This window comes from Eleginops maclovinus, chromosome 6 (genome assembly GCF_036324505.1).
Source record: "Eleginops maclovinus isolate JMC-PN-2008 ecotype Puerto Natales chromosome 6, JC_Emac_rtc_rv5, whole genome shotgun sequence".
Classification (NCBI taxonomy): domain Eukaryota; kingdom Metazoa; phylum Chordata; class Actinopteri; order Perciformes; family Eleginopidae; genus Eleginops; species Eleginops maclovinus.
Genome location: NC_086354.1, coordinates 7,940,671 through 7,955,803, shown reverse-complemented (window position 1 = coordinate 7,955,803; position 15,133 = coordinate 7,940,671). Strand labels below are relative to the sequence as shown.

At 40.6% G+C, this 15,133-nt stretch overlaps 1 protein-coding gene across 1 annotated transcript; it reads right to left on the bottom strand.

The window, feature by feature from the left end:
- Positions 1-191: 191 nt before the first annotated feature.
- Positions 192-8,680, bottom strand: LOC134866644 (cysteine/serine-rich nuclear protein 1-like). The gene is made up of 5 exons (XM_063886914.1): positions 8,536-8,680; positions 5,600-5,823; positions 3,558-3,823; positions 2,543-2,839; positions 192-1,629 (listed from the first exon to the last, which is right to left on the bottom strand). Exons 2-5 carry the CDS (start codon positions 5,820-5,822, stop codon positions 808-810), a joined length of 1,608 nt encoding a protein of 535 aa, XP_063742984.1. The 5' UTR covers position 5,823; positions 8,536-8,680; the 3' UTR covers positions 192-807.
- Between the last annotated feature and the right edge of the window lie 6,453 nt (positions 8,681-15,133).

The following is a 15,133-nucleotide window of genomic DNA, read 5'->3' as shown; positions in this document are numbered from 1 at the left end:
TGGGGGGCAGTCGTAAGTGTAGAGGGAGTAGAGAAGGGGGCTGAGCACGCGAGTACAATTAAGTGAATTTATGAACTATTAATTATTGTGTTGCATATTATTTAAGTGCTTTGGAGGCCTTTTGTGGGCCAAACATTGGATCCAATATGTCATGATGGAAAACATGGATATAATAAATACTTCAACAGTGACACATTTAAAAAGTTTTATTATATTACTCCAATACAGAAATATTACAAACTTATTGTAAAGCAGATACATGATAATCCACAATCAGCAAAGGCAGTAGAAAATAATTCACAACTCGCAGGCTAAAAATGGAGGTGTGTTATTATTTCATTACTGCATGCTTTAAAGTGGATTTACGCACCATGGCCAGCTACTTGCAAAATATGCACATTTGCGTTATGATATGTGGGGCATCACTCTTTAAAATGCTTTATTGTCTTAACCTTTGTGACCTTTGTAATAAATATTACATAAAACAAGTTAACTTACACTGATGAGGCGGTTAGCAACAGAGCAGAGACCAAGATATCTCAGCGGCCATGGCATAAGAAATTAAATAACATGAAAAAATCAGGAAATCAAATAAAAATAGATATTAATTATTCAAGTGCGTTTTCTCTGAAATAAAGGCAAAATAATTTTAGGCAATAGAAAAAATATCCAGCTAGGAAAAATAGTTTTTCAATTATTCTTTTTTCCATTGAAATATCATTAAAAACGCATAATAAGTGCTTTGTACATTAAATGATCTTACACAGTCATGTCCCTAGAAGGGGTTGGTATAAAAGCTGTCTTTTGCTACCCCTGCTCCGGGCCGGGCTCCGTCAGGCCGATGAGGGACTCCAGGAGGAAGGTGCTGGACTCGTACTGTGGCAGGTTCACAGAGCTCAGCAGCTGCAGGTGGAAAAAGCTGTCGGGGTGCCTGTGTAGTTTAAAAGAGCTGTGCAGAGGTCCAGAGGTGTAGTCGCTGTCGAAGAACTCGATGTCGGAGTCTGAAGACAGACTCAGGTCCATGTACCTGCCGGAAAAATAGTCCAGGGTGGGGGAGGGAGTGCTGGGGAAGCCCTCCAGAGAGTCAAAGAAGTCTTGGTTTGCTGTCTGCCGTCCTTTGTGGTTCAGCTGGCTGCACGAAGAGTAGTTATTATTCTCACACATGCTGAGGGGAAGTGACAACCCTCTGTCTAAATCAGGGAGGTCCTGACTCCCATCGAGGCTTCCTCCCGCAGAGTCAGAGGAGGAGCAGGAGGATTCGGTCATGTCGCTGCTGCAGCTGCTTTCCTCCACCGACAACCGTTCTTGGGGGAAGTGGAATGAAGGCGTGGCGGGCATGGTGAGAGGAAGGCCGCCTTCCTCCGCGGTGAAGCCGAAAGGGCAGCTTTTGTCCTGTGCGCTCTGCCCAGGATCAGCTTCGACTTGCTGCTCATACTCTTCAAGATCCCCTGGAAGTCCTGTCTGCTCCTCTTGGCTCAATGTTTCATCCTGCAATCGCCTCTCCATCTCCAGCTTCATGACGGTGTGGATGTAATGAGTCTGCACACGTCTGGAGTTGAACTCGATGCGTCCCTGAGTGTTCCCACAGCCGTCTGTAGTGCAGCCACATGGGAAGTTTAAGCGGTCCACCTGTGAGTAAAAGACAGGAAGTTAAGACAAAGGCTGCAGGAATAAACAGAATACACAGTATTAACACCACAATCTGAAGCTAACCATCAGTGGGGGGGGGGGGGTTAGTGTTAGGTATGTGTTTTAATCAAGAGGTGATTTGCAAGATTCCAATAAAAGGATTTGAATGACAATCTGATAGTCTACTTATTACTGCAGTGATAAGCAAACGATAGCACCCATTGGGAAAGTGATGTGTTTAAAATCCTCAAATACAGCATTTTTTGTACAAGAGAGAGTCCATATGATCTGACAGGTATTTGTATGTTTTAACAATAAATTAGAGGACCAATGTTAATAATTGTAGATATTTTAGTTAAATGTGGGAAATATGGTGAACGCTTAAAAAAAAAGAGTTGATTGAACAAATACATGATGAGAAATCCATACTGTTGTGAGTATGTTTCTGTGTCTCTTTTCTGCTACGCTTGATGTCAAATGTGATGTACTGTACTGTAAAAAGGGCCAGCATAGTAAGCTGTAGCTTCAGTACACATGTAATGATTATGCTGAACTGTTAATAGTTAAAAGTTATTTAAGTTATTGTGTTTCTTAATTTTTTTGTTACCTATAGATATTGTCTTGCTTTATTGTCTCCTTTTTTGATCTGTTTTTTTTTAGTAGATATGAATATTGTTAATGCTTAAAATCACAAGATAGGAATGTTGGTTTTTAGCTGATAGACATTAAACATAAAAGGTCATAGATAACGGAAAGTAAATAGCAAAATTGTTTAAACACAAGTTCTCTTATTCATATGAGTTGCTTAACAAGCTCAAACTACAAATTTGAAATCATTTTGACTCATTAAAATGTGCTGGGGCCACCCTATGCTTGTAGCGACTGAAGCAGTGTTTTGGTCTGAGTGTCGTACCTGGCACTTGATTCCCGCCAGACTGCAGGCGCAGGTCTCTGGCTCACAGAAGCCTTGGCAGTCACATCCACAGGCCTCCCTGGAGATGCGCAGGGCGTGCAGCTGCCTCTTCTCCTCCCGGTCTACGCGCTTCACCCCCGCTGCCTGCAGGAGAGCCTGCCGCTGTCTGGAGGAGTACGGCTGGAGAAACCCTCCGTCCTCCAGCTCCGCTTCACTGATGACGACGTCTTCGTCTGGGATCTGCTCCACCGTGAGCATGTCTGCCTCTCCCTGGTCCATGGCCCCGCTGGTGATCAGCTGGAATCAGAACAATAAATAAAGTTAGGAGACTGCATGAAATCTGGTGGTGCAGGAATGAGTCCTAAAACCCTGGAATGAGTTAGCATTATACTAATTCAGATTCCCTGCACTCCAAGTTAACTGCTTTTTAATGTGTTTTTGGTTAGAGGCCCGAAATAACTGAATAATGAAGATTGTTCCTTTTTTTTAAAGACTATTTTTTATTTATTTCATTTCAAGTGTTGCAAGTGCTGCGCAACCCTCCGATATTTTGCACATTTGTACACACGTTCCTCTCATCAACTTTCCATAACAATACTGCACAATTTGATTTGCTTATTCTAAGTACTTTGCAATAGTATACTGCGCATAGTTTTTTGGTAAATCAAGATTTAATCTAAATCATTTTCTATATTTTAAAATATAATAGTTTCAATTGTTTTTATTATATTTTTTGGTGGTTTTTCTTACTGTTTAAAAATCTGCTTTAACTGTGTTTATGTACGCACCAAGGCAAGTTTCTCGTATGTGTTAACCTACTGTTAAAATGGTGTTAATATGTGAAGATCATCCATCTGAACAAAACTTTAAAGTATCATTAATGTTGGCTTGACTTCCAATATTCCGAAATCCAATAAACATGTGCATTGTGATGTCAACTTCCTGGTCCGCCTACAAAAACACATCAGCATTGCACCACTCCATGCAGAAGAATGAAGAAACTAACCGCACTCACTTTGTGTTTCAGTGCCTCCAGCCTCTCTTTCCTCCGTATCTCTCTGAGCCTCTCTCTGCGCCAGCGCCGTCGCTCCAGCGCATGATCAGTCACCGTGTATCTCCGAAGGGTGCTGTGCCTCTGCACCATGCCCAGGGTGGCACCCCCATGGCTGGGCACGCTGGTGAAGCCCTGACAGCGGGGGAAGCTGAACACCATCGCCTGGTCAAAGCGCACGTTGCTCTGCGTGCCTGCAGCGAGCTTCGTCCTCTTCAGGATAGACCGAACTAAAAAAAACAAGAAAAAGACCCAAGTGAGGCACTGATACTCGTGATATACTTTGAAACATGAGCACAGGAGGAGGCCCCCTATCAAATTGAGAAAAGCCGTTCTACATTGTCAGAAATGATCAGAAAGTTTATGAAATCTAGAAGAAAACTAGTTTTCTCGCAGGCCTCCAGTGTGAAGAAGAAGAAGAATAAAAAGAAGAAGAAGAAGAAGAAGAAGAAGAAGAAGAAGAAGAAGAAGAACAACAACAACAACAACAACAAAAACAAGAATAAGAACAAGAAGAAATGCACATAGGAGAAGTGGCCGAACAGAGAGGCTGCCAGGTACACGGCGCCCAGGAGGGGAACTGGCACCTCTGCAGCTACCAGCTCACACTCCGTACTATTATTTTTTTGGGTCCAATCAGTACGCTAACTGGCGACCCGTTGGATCCAAGTCCAAGCCCCTACAGACTTGTTTTTAAGAAAGAAAAAAAACTGATAAATTCTTGAGGAATTGAAGTAAATGGGGGCTGCGTTTAACAACAGCAAACATTATTGAAACACACCCATTTAGAAACTCTTACAAAACTCCATGCTAACTACTTTCTACTTATTGCAGAAGTGTTTTAAATAGAAATCTGTTTGTGAAGAGGATGTTTTTTGAAGTAGAGAACAAATTAGTATTGAATTACACTGCACAAGTTAAGTGAGAGTTTGTAAACAGGTAATTGTTCTGCTGTTACACTGTGCCACAATTGCTTCAACTAATTTGACCTCTGATACTTTGTTCACCATGGAGGCATGCTAAAAAAACACACATTTGTTTCTTCCTCACAAAAACTGCATAACATGGGCTGATTAATGAACAGTCAGGTGAAGTATTCCTTTAACCTTTAGTGCATTTCCTAGAAAGAAAATAGCCACTGAACTTTGACACATGCTCTTTGCGCTGTAGTTCTCAGAGTGTCCACTAGGTGACACACTACAGGTGCCTCAATAAAGTGGCTTGTCTCAACAAAAAGCATGTTGGGTGGAAATACCAGGCAAAGGGTCTATGGACAGATTAATAGAGACAAGAACAAACTCAGTGTCTTACTTAAGTTTACAAGATCATAATTCATCTGACAGTTTAGTTACATTTTTATTGGATGACTGTTTTGTTTAACAGTTTCTCTTCTAACCTTCACACATAACTGAGGCATAACTCTTGCTCTAAAATCAGTAAACAACAGAGAACAGCTGACTGAGCTCATCTCAGCTGCTGTCTGTCTAAAGAGTTCCACACTGAGGCACTGTTTGCCTTGATAGTGAACAGAGCCTGCTGTTGGACGTCAGGTGTCCAACAGCAACATCAACGGCAGTGTCCTTGCAGGCCCTCTGTGCAGCTTTGTGATATCTTAATAAGGCCATTTGATTTGACTTTTTTAAAAAGGAACTTGCTATTCAAATTTAATTCCACAACATCCTATTGCTCAGGGAAATATTCTACCCAACCAGAAAGGCCGTCCAGAGGCGGGTCATTCACTATGCGTTATCTGGAAGGTTAGTGTTCTCATATCGGTGCTGCTGCGGGCTGATAAGAGACACTGCTGTTAAACACTGAGGGGTTACAAAGCCAGATATGGTGGTTTGTATTATTTGAAAGTGTGTGTGTGTGTGTGTGTGTGTGTGTGTGTGTGTGTGTGTGTGTGTGTGTGTGTGTGTGTGTGTGTGTGTGTGTGTGTGTGTGTGTGTGTGTGTGTGTGTGTGTGTGTGTGTGTTTGTGTGGGGGGGGTTGTTGGTTTCACTTACTGGGTAAACTGGTGGGCGAAGAAGGACTGTGAGGTGTGAAGCCCTGGTTGTCGGTGGGGCCGCTCTCCCCGTCGGATTCCCACTCTGAGGAGGCAGGGGAGGATAGGGAAGATGGGGAAGAGGAGGAGGAGGAGGAGGAGGAGGAGGAGTAGCAGGGATCTACCTCTGCAAACTTTCTCTTAAGGATGCCCCGCATTGTTTGGTCGTTGTGGTGGTTATACATTCTGTGAGAACATAAAGACAAAGGCGCATTGGTTTGAATATATATCGCACTGTGATTAAAAATGCACAATCCGATAGACAAAAAACAAGTTGCAATAAATCAAAAGAGCATTCCTAACCAAGGAACATAAAACCAGACTTTCTGTAAAGCACAAATGATGTACTTATGGAATAACTACTCACAAACATAGCAACAATGCTGTGTTTCCTGCAGAACAAATATACACGGGCAAATCATATGTCTTTTGGAAGTGAACACTGTGGGACTGAAAGGTCTTCCTGGTGCGAGCTGCAGGTCGAGCCGGTTTCAGGGCATGCGTTTGTTTAGGCTAATGACATCTCGATAGTTGTTATCTCACAAACTGATGTTTTATTGGTGTACAAATATGAACTGCAGTCCTAACCTTCGCTTGCAAACCAGCTGAGCACTTGCGAGAGTAAAAAGAAAAACATTAAGAAGGTCTTTTGCTTCTCTCCGCAGAGTAATTAACATTCCAATGATTCCTCAAGTTTTTTTGTGAAGAAACGTGGAAACGGACCGTCCAATGGCTGCATGCTGAGGACTGGGGGGGGGGGGGGGGGGGCAATGGTTCAAGTAGCTGCTATTTTTGGATGTGAACATGGAGAATAAGTCCAAACATGAGTAAATTCAGGGTTACAAGCTTAAGCAAGGCTGCTCAGAGTCAAAACCTAAGCAGAGAGGGGTTACAGTAAGGTCCATACCACATCAGAAAATACTGAAAAGTCAAATCACAATTTCCCTAAAGCTACTTGCAAATGTCTTATTTTGTCTGAACAACAATCCAAAACAACACAATTGTGTTTAGTAATTATTCATTTAAGTCTATGAAAAAATATTCACATTTCCAAACTGAACATTCGTTTAGCCCCTTTAACATTTGTGTAGGATTATTAGAAAACTGAAGTTAAAATGTAACTACCATATTTGTATTATTATTTTTATCTTTATACTTTCAGTTCAATGTTCAGTTGAACCGATAGGATGGAAAGAATTTCCTTAATTTATTTTATGTAACAAGCTATTTGTTGTATTTTATCTGTACCTGAATGTAGCAGACAGGCAGAACTGAGTACACTTTACTATGTTTATTTATTACATTAAGTAATGTTGTCATAAAGATAGTCCTCGTAATATTTTTCACATTTCGTGCAGCTTCTTTAAACTCCATCATGCTCCAATACATGACAGTAATACATCAGCTGACCAAAATTTAGACTGACCTCCCCTCAAGTCCAAGAGAGAAGAGAAAGGAAGCTTCAAGCTAATGCGAAACACAGAAAACAGCTTATCTTTACTTTCATAAACAGTAATTACACCAAGTCACGTGTTTGGACAGAAAAATAAAGTAAAACACTGTCTACTGTCCTCTGCACTGCCAGGCCATCGCCCTGCTACAACTCACACTCATTCTGAGTCCACAAGAAAAGGGGCCTCTGATTGTCTGAAGTAAGCAAACAGTTAAACCAGTGTGTGTGGGTGGGTTCACTCAGAGTGAGCAACTTCCTGGATCCATCAGCAAATAAGCAGTGAAACAAGATACAACTTCTCGTGTCATTTCACTGTTTACACTGTAGAACTCTGTGCTGCATAAGCATGTAGGTTTAGCTCAGCTTAAAACACGTATGAATGGCTCCCAAAAAAGACAGCCTATCTAATTAATTTGGCATAAGTGCAGTATTATTTTTAGTTGCATTTTGCTCCAATTATATCACATTTATTACTGTTAAAATCTGACAGAGTGCAAAAGCTTTACGGTATCCGCTGAGACCACATCTATAATTTAAAGGTTTAAAGCAGCAGAAGCACAAAGTGCACGTGCGCTGTGCAATACAGGAGGGGGGACTATACTGTATGACCTGAAGTGCTCAGGAAAAAGGCTGCAGTGCATTTTTAGGGTAGGGTTGGGCAATATTATCAATATTATAACAATAAGTTGATATGAGACTAGAGATCGTGTTCATTGTAGATATCGTAAAATGGTGTTTTCCTGGTTTTAAAGGCTGCATTAAAATATGGTAACTATTAATTCTACCTTGTATTATTTTTATTACCCACTAGGTCATTAAATCCATTTTATATCGCGATTTTCTCCATATTGCCCACTCCTCCTAATAGTGGCACTAAGTGAGGGGAAAAAAAAGCTATCATGACGTAGAATAAGAAGAAGCCAATAATGTCACTATTGTATTTACACAATTTAAATCCCTACAGGAATGTTGAACTCATATCGAGTTTTCATTGCAGGAGTGCAGGAGTCGTTTCCTGTTTGACATAATAACAGTCATTAGACAGCTGACCTCTTCACCCCTCAGGGAGACGTACGGTGACCATGTCAGCTACAATGACAACACTGTTCCCCTGTCTTTACAGCAGCAACCCCAGCAGCCACAGTCCCATTCAACAGCGACGAAACTCACTCTGCTCCCCCACAGCAGCACAGACACACAGGAGTCCGTGTCGCTGTGATAGGAAGTTTAAACAGTAGTGTACAACTTTTAGACTCTTCATGAAACAGTTTGAACCGTCAAGTTCAACAGTAACGGTGTATTGGTTGCCATACTACTCTATACTAGATAAACATATCACGAAGTGATAAACATAATAAAATATGATAACCCAAGCCAAAACCCCAATAAATGACATTCTAACAAATAACGAAAATAACACTGAGATATGTTTTACAGTTACTCACCACAAAGTAAATTACAGCATAATAACAAAATAAAATCGAACAGTTGACACGAAGTTATGCGTCTTGTCCGTGGTCCCGCCAGCTGAGCATTGTGTGTGCCTCTGTGTTTATGTGGAGCTACAATGTAGTACCACTGTGAACATGGGAGGACTGGCTGGCAGCAGCCAAAGAGACTACGTTTGCAGCAAGAGGGTAACCCCCGCTGGGAAGCGCCTTAGACTTCACATAAAAGTAAAACTGTCAGAAAAGCTGAAAACTTTATTATTTAAGTAGGAAAAGTCGGACAAAGGCTTTAAATATAACACATACGTGATAGCCTACTTCATGAAACAGTCACAACGTAGTTGCTGTTATAAAACAATAACACAACGATCTCATAAACACAAATACTGTAATTAGGACAACGTCGTTCATTCAGAACAAACGACCAAACATCATACACAACAGCTCAAATATAAGGATACTTTTTCAACGGTATACTTTAATATATATCTTTCTTAAACTTGTAGATAGGAAAATCATTTTGTTAGCCGGCTCACAAATACTCTGCCAAACAAAAGCGGAAGTAGTTTGGAGCGGGAATTATCTTGCTCCACATAGTCCTTTCTCCTGGCTCTCCTGCCTGTATTGACGCAGACGGTGACACAAACAGCAGAGGCAGGAGACGCTCTTTAGCTGTCACTGCTGCCCACAGACTCACTGTTGTGTTCACACTGTAGTTGCAACCAGTGATATGGGGGTAAATGAATAACTTCTAAACTTCCAGCTGGTGATTATCAGAAGTCGATCTTCCAACATTGTGAGAACACCTGGACATTTGTACTGTAATAGCATTTAACTTGGATCATTTTTGAACAATTTTGAGAGAAGACAACATTTTCAGTTTTTTTGAGACAGTTGTTTATTCAATTTTATTTTGGAGGATGTAGTATTGTCACCCTAAATTAGAATTCTTTTTTTTTCCCCCCTTCGCTCCTCCAATTTCTCCTCTTTGTATTTCATCATGTGCACCAGGCCCCACTTCATTTAGGATTGTAAACTTGAATACTAGTTTGCAGTACTAAGTGGTTGGAGTTTCTCTATCAGAAAACGTTCAAAACAGTTTAAAAACCTGGATTTTTTTTTCTGGTTAACAATTTCAGTGGTGTTCACAATTTAAAAAAAATCCAGTATAGTGACATTAAAAAACAATTGCACACCGAGTTTCCAATAACTTTCAAATCCTCATTGTCTTTCATTTCCTTAATGTCTGATATTTTGTGTCTGGCAGGTCTAATAAAAATGGGGATCAGACTTCTTTAAAAAGGTGACTAATGCTGCCAAGTATTCTTATTCACATTATTGTACCATGACTCACTGGTGTTCGTCCTAAATGGTGATTTAACTCAGACACGCCTTTTTTCCAACAAACTGTCTCTAGTGTAGATAAGCTGTAAATGGGCAGGATTATGGAATTTGAGTGTACAGACTCCTCTGTGCTTTCCTGTTTCTATTGTATTTCATTCTAACAGTTGTTGGCATTAGGGGAAAAAAGAGAAAAGTTGCCTTTGCGCAAACATGCTCATTATGAACAACTCAAACTGTCAAGTCAGTGTTTTTGGGGGAAATACTGAGTGAGAAAAAGTAAAACGACTGGATTAACATTCCAGTCTCTCTGCTTTTAAAAATAATCATAGGCTACACTGTGTCCTCAACTTGGAGCAAAATGAGGCTCAGCTTTAGAGAAACAGACTATCACAGCCACAGATAAGCAGATGGACAAAAAGACATCTTGAGCTTTGACCCCATGTTTTGATACACATCAGTGCTTCAGTTGGAGTAAAAAAAACTGCACCTAAATACCTGTAGGTCCAAATACTTTGTCCAGAGGTAGGGCTGCTCGTCCCGGCCTCTGTACTCTGACCCACTTTGGTTGGGAGCACTCGAGTGCACAAGTATTTCTTTTCCACTGACTTGGGTGGGGAGTAAACACCAGAGAGGTAATAGTGAAACAGTATGTTGTTTTTTTATTTATTTCTCAAACATAGACTGGTTGTGAAAAGGGTATTTAAAGTAAATTATGCATCTTTAGGGTATATCCAGACAGTGTATCCTCTCAGAAATCTTGAAATGACATACTCATAAAACATGATCAAAGAGTTCTTTCAGGCTATGTGGATATTAATAGCACAATCACGCTGCCTTTCCGAAAATACATTTATGCAACACAGTTGGAGTTTCCTGTTCCTTATGTGACTTTGTTGTGAGCTTCAATGTGTCAGGAGATTTAATCGGACCACACTAGTGCAGCAGAGGAGGAGATGAGTCATGGAAAGTACCACTGCAATGGTCAGTTCTAGTTTAGCAGAATATACTGTATTTATTCACTTTTCTCAAGCAGCCATCAAAGTTAAGGAATGTCCTGGAATAAAGCAATGTTTATTCTTATTCTCCGCAGACCTGTAAAATGGAGTTTCTCCACAAAAAGTCATGAAAAAGCACAACTTTAAATCTTACGTTTACCAGAAATGTGCTCTTTTTTTTTTTTTGGGGGGGGGGGGGGGGGGGATATAAGTCACTTTGCATTAAAATCATAAAAAACTAATCAACTAAAGAAAACCTAGTCAACTAGTACTAAACTAATAATAACTAAACTAAGAGAAGGCAGTAGGTATAACCAACCCAGATTCCTGTCCAGATTTATATCATTTTTCCCATCCTGTGTCATCCATCTGTATTCTATATCTGCTCAAACAGAGGACAGCTAGTGTAAACCCTTACAATGCTCTCTGTCTAGAGTCTATGTTACATAACGTATAGTTAACCTACATTATGGCAGCCTCTCAGGATTGTGCCACTGGCTCTTGTGGCCCCGTTTTCTCAGTCAAGCTGTGCCAGCGATGGCCCACATACAGCAGTAATACTGACAGAGTTTGACAAAGCTTCAGGCATGTAAAACTACAGTGCCCCAGTTCCTCCTTGCTACCTGGTGGATACTATCTCTAGAAAATAACCCCTCTTTTTAAGATCACCCTCCGTTTTCCTGGGCATAACAGGAAGTATCAGGTAGCGTTGAACTGGGAGGGTTATTGCTTTCCAGTCAGATAGTAATGTAAGGTGCTAAATGGAGCCACATGCTGCTCAGTTTTGTTTTCCTGAAAAATACTTCCCTAACAACAGAACGAGCCCTCATAATTCTGGGTGATTGAGTATACATTACTTATTTTTGTCTCTGAATTGTTACTACTGCTACGTTCATAAAAATGCAACTTGTACATGAGTTCACTCCTTTATACATAGCCTCTGATGTCATGTTTTGACAGCCATCACCATGGTCGCAAGGGCAAATATAGCCCAGCTGTTTCTATTTTAGAGGATGGTAAAGCAGTGAGTCATATGTTTGCCTTCATCAGCAGCAGCAGAAGCATGACTCCTCTCAACATTATCATCATCATCAACAGCAGTCATTTTTGACGTCATTGGGGTTCTTGGCTTTATAGTCAATTTTTTCAAAATGCAAGTTGTTCATTTAAACAAAATGTTGGTGTTCAGAAGTAGTGAAGTCAGTTTCCTTGGTTTGAATGTAGACTTTCAATGAATGTTTAAAACATTAAAGGGGGTAATTATGGAGTTCAAAGCACAGGGAATGCCCCCACACGGCTCTCAGCTGGCAGCTAGCAGTGCTAGCAGCGCTAAAAGTGTTAACAACTCCAACAGCAGTGTTACCTTTAGCTGGTATTTGCCAGACTTTGAATGGGAAATTTAACTATCTTCGTTTATAATGTCAACGACACATGGGCAACGTTATGCTTGTTGTGATGACAGTGCTCTGCGGTTATGGAAAGTTGAATTTCTCAATGGTATGTCAAGTGTTTATAAGTTTATTCAAACAAATCTACCCCAAGTGGGCCTAACTGGCAAATATTACATGTGATCCCTGTCTCCAAAGTGCTGGCAGAGAGAGGATTATCACTGTACAACAGAAATAAAACAATGGCTTTGATAAAAAAAGAATTATGAGCCATACAGGCCTATAGGCCTATATGTATTTTTGCTGATTTACATATATTTTAGGTAAGTTACTGAAACTAATGCTGTGGATAAAACAAATCCCAACAGATATTAGGAAATAAAATTAAATAAAAGTAATCTATTTATTACAACAAACTTCTTTTAATTATCTCTATCTTGGACCAAAGAAACAAAAAAAAAAGTAACAAAATCATTGACACAAACTCTGTTATTATTAATTCAAACACCACTAATAGTATTTTGTTTTTTATGCGTTGTGACTTTAAACTAAAACATTAAAATCTCCTTGTACCTGCATTAAATGTCCCCCTTTTATTAAAATATTGGCATCACGCGCCCCAGTAAAATTAGTCTAGAATCGTCACTGTGTATATATCATGTTTTTTTTCCTATCTGTTCTCAGGCATTTGACAAATAAGTAGTAACACATAATCCTTGATCCAACAGGGGTGGGCAAAAAAAATGCTTTATTTTTGCATTGCAATATTGAATCAATACAAGGAAGTTTTGAAATGTTAATGTACATTAATTAACACAAAATAAACATTTTGGGTACAATTGTATTTATCTTATTTGCACCATGTATGTTGAGTTGTTGGAGGAGCATGGGATATAAGATTTTCATTGCCAACATAACGTTGTATATGCTCTGCATATGACCAATAAAACCTTGAAACCTTGAATTGCTTTTTGAGACATAAAATGTTACGAAAACTGATTGGTGCACAACAGTATGACATCACCATTTTACAACAATGCCCACTCTACTTCAGACCATCAAGAAGAACACTGATAAAACAGAGGAGGCATAACATTTATTTGAAACTTACTAAAACTGTTCCAACTTTGGCAGATATATATTTTTTCATGTTCTACATCATCGCTCTTACTAAAAGAGCTAATTGCAGAACAAGTTTTCAGCTCCTTTAAACTTATCAGTCTGCCAAATTTCGACCAAAGAGGCTCTAACCTCACTTCCACCCTCTGGAAAAATGCCATCAGATAAAGACTTTGGGTAAAATTTCACAACATTGACACCTTAAGTGAAGCATCAACTGCCAACCCTTTTGTCTGTGCAGTGGTATCGGAGAGCTTCCTGTGACACCCTAATGGGAGCCACTGGCCTCATGCCAAGTGTACGTCTGCCTAATTCTGGGGCTGGTCCGGGGGTGATATCGTATCTCTGTAGCAGAGTCACTCGGGCAAAAGACCTACTGGAGCCTAAGGGTGCTCTCTGTGCAACATGTAGGTTGAAATATTTATACATGAGTGATCTATGCTATAATGGTGCAGTGCATGGACTGAGGTGAACTGCAATGTATAATTCAAACACCTTCACTTAGCAGTTATCACTAAGACCAGTAAGATTCAAAGCTGCTAAGTGACACATTTATAAGTCGGTTTTTACAGTATTATATTCCTCATTATAGGGTCAGTTTTGTTTATTGTGTCCCTACATAACATCAACCATGCCTTATCACTTTTACAGTATTGTTTGCAAAAACAAGTGGAGCTGCAGCCCAGAGTGCAAAGTAGGTTACACAACTACAACTTTCAACAGCAGCGATCTTATCTGGCTGCATGTGAGCAGTAAGAGGCAAGCAGCTGTGTGACTGGGTTTGACGTTCCCCCCTTTAACAATGAGCCTCTTGTCAACATTAGCCAGAGAGCTGTGCTGACCTTTCTAACAAACGTACAAACTGGCTTGTGTGATGCAATGCTAGACCCAAAAGGCGTTTACCCGGCAGGAATGTATTTCTCCTTATGTTTCTGTTCATCATGCGTAATAACAGACTATCAAAGTTGTTTGTGTGGAGGAATGTTCCTCTTCTCATCTCTTCACTGATGGCTGTCAGTGGGAGCTCCTGTACTCTGCTCTTGGTGTTGGTTGTCACATGTGGCTCCATGTGAGGCTTTCGCAGTAGCTCACAGCAGCAGCAGGAGGAGGAGGAGGAGGAGGAGGAGGAGGAGGAGGAGGAGGAGGAGGAGGAGGAGGAGAGGAAGGAGACCTGTTCTGTTCTCAGCTGTTAAGGCCAGTACTGAGCTGTGTTGGTAAGACTGTCTGACTCCCCCTCACCCATCCCTCCCCTACATTCTCAATCACTCACTGATTTCCTCTCTTTTCTCCCACTGCAGCTGGCAAAACACATGCATTAAAGGCTGACAACACACAGGGTGGGCTGCTCACTCCTCTCCTTGACTCCACTGTTACTTGTTATTTATTAATGTGTTTGTATTACACTGCACCACAAATGCACCACAATGTTTTACAGGTTATACATTTTACAGTTTGTCCCTATATTCTCCCTTCACACCATTCGAAGGGACCAATAATACTTTTGCAAACTGGCATGTTTACATGCGCACTCACGTGGCTTACTGTAGATAACATCAGTGTTGTGTTCACTGCTTCTCATGTCTTTTAACCACGTTTGTTACAGATGGAGGCAGGCGTGTTGCTCTGGCTCCATCTCCTGGCTGTTAAATGGTATTGAATCAAAAAACACCAGTGGTGTGTTTTCCCCCTTGAGGAATGAGTGAACTACTGTATGTTATCCACTGGAGGTCGACATGGTAATTGCTCATG

What these genes read in the sequence shown, in the direction of transcription:
- LOC134866644 (XM_063886914.1), bottom strand. Translation starts at nt 5,822, where the DNA reads ATGTATAACCACCACAACGACCAAACAATGCGGGGCATCCTTAAGAGA. An exon ending in TTCGCCCACCAGTTTACCCA is followed by an intron (nt 3,824 to 5,599) that starts GTAAGTGAAACC and finishes TGTTTTTTTTAG; the next exon opens with TTCGGTCTATCCTGAAGAGG. An exon ending in TGGCGGGAATCAAGTGCCAG is followed by an intron (nt 1,630 to 2,542) that starts GTACGACACTCA and finishes TTTTACTCACAG; the next exon opens with GTGGACCGCTTAAACTTCCC.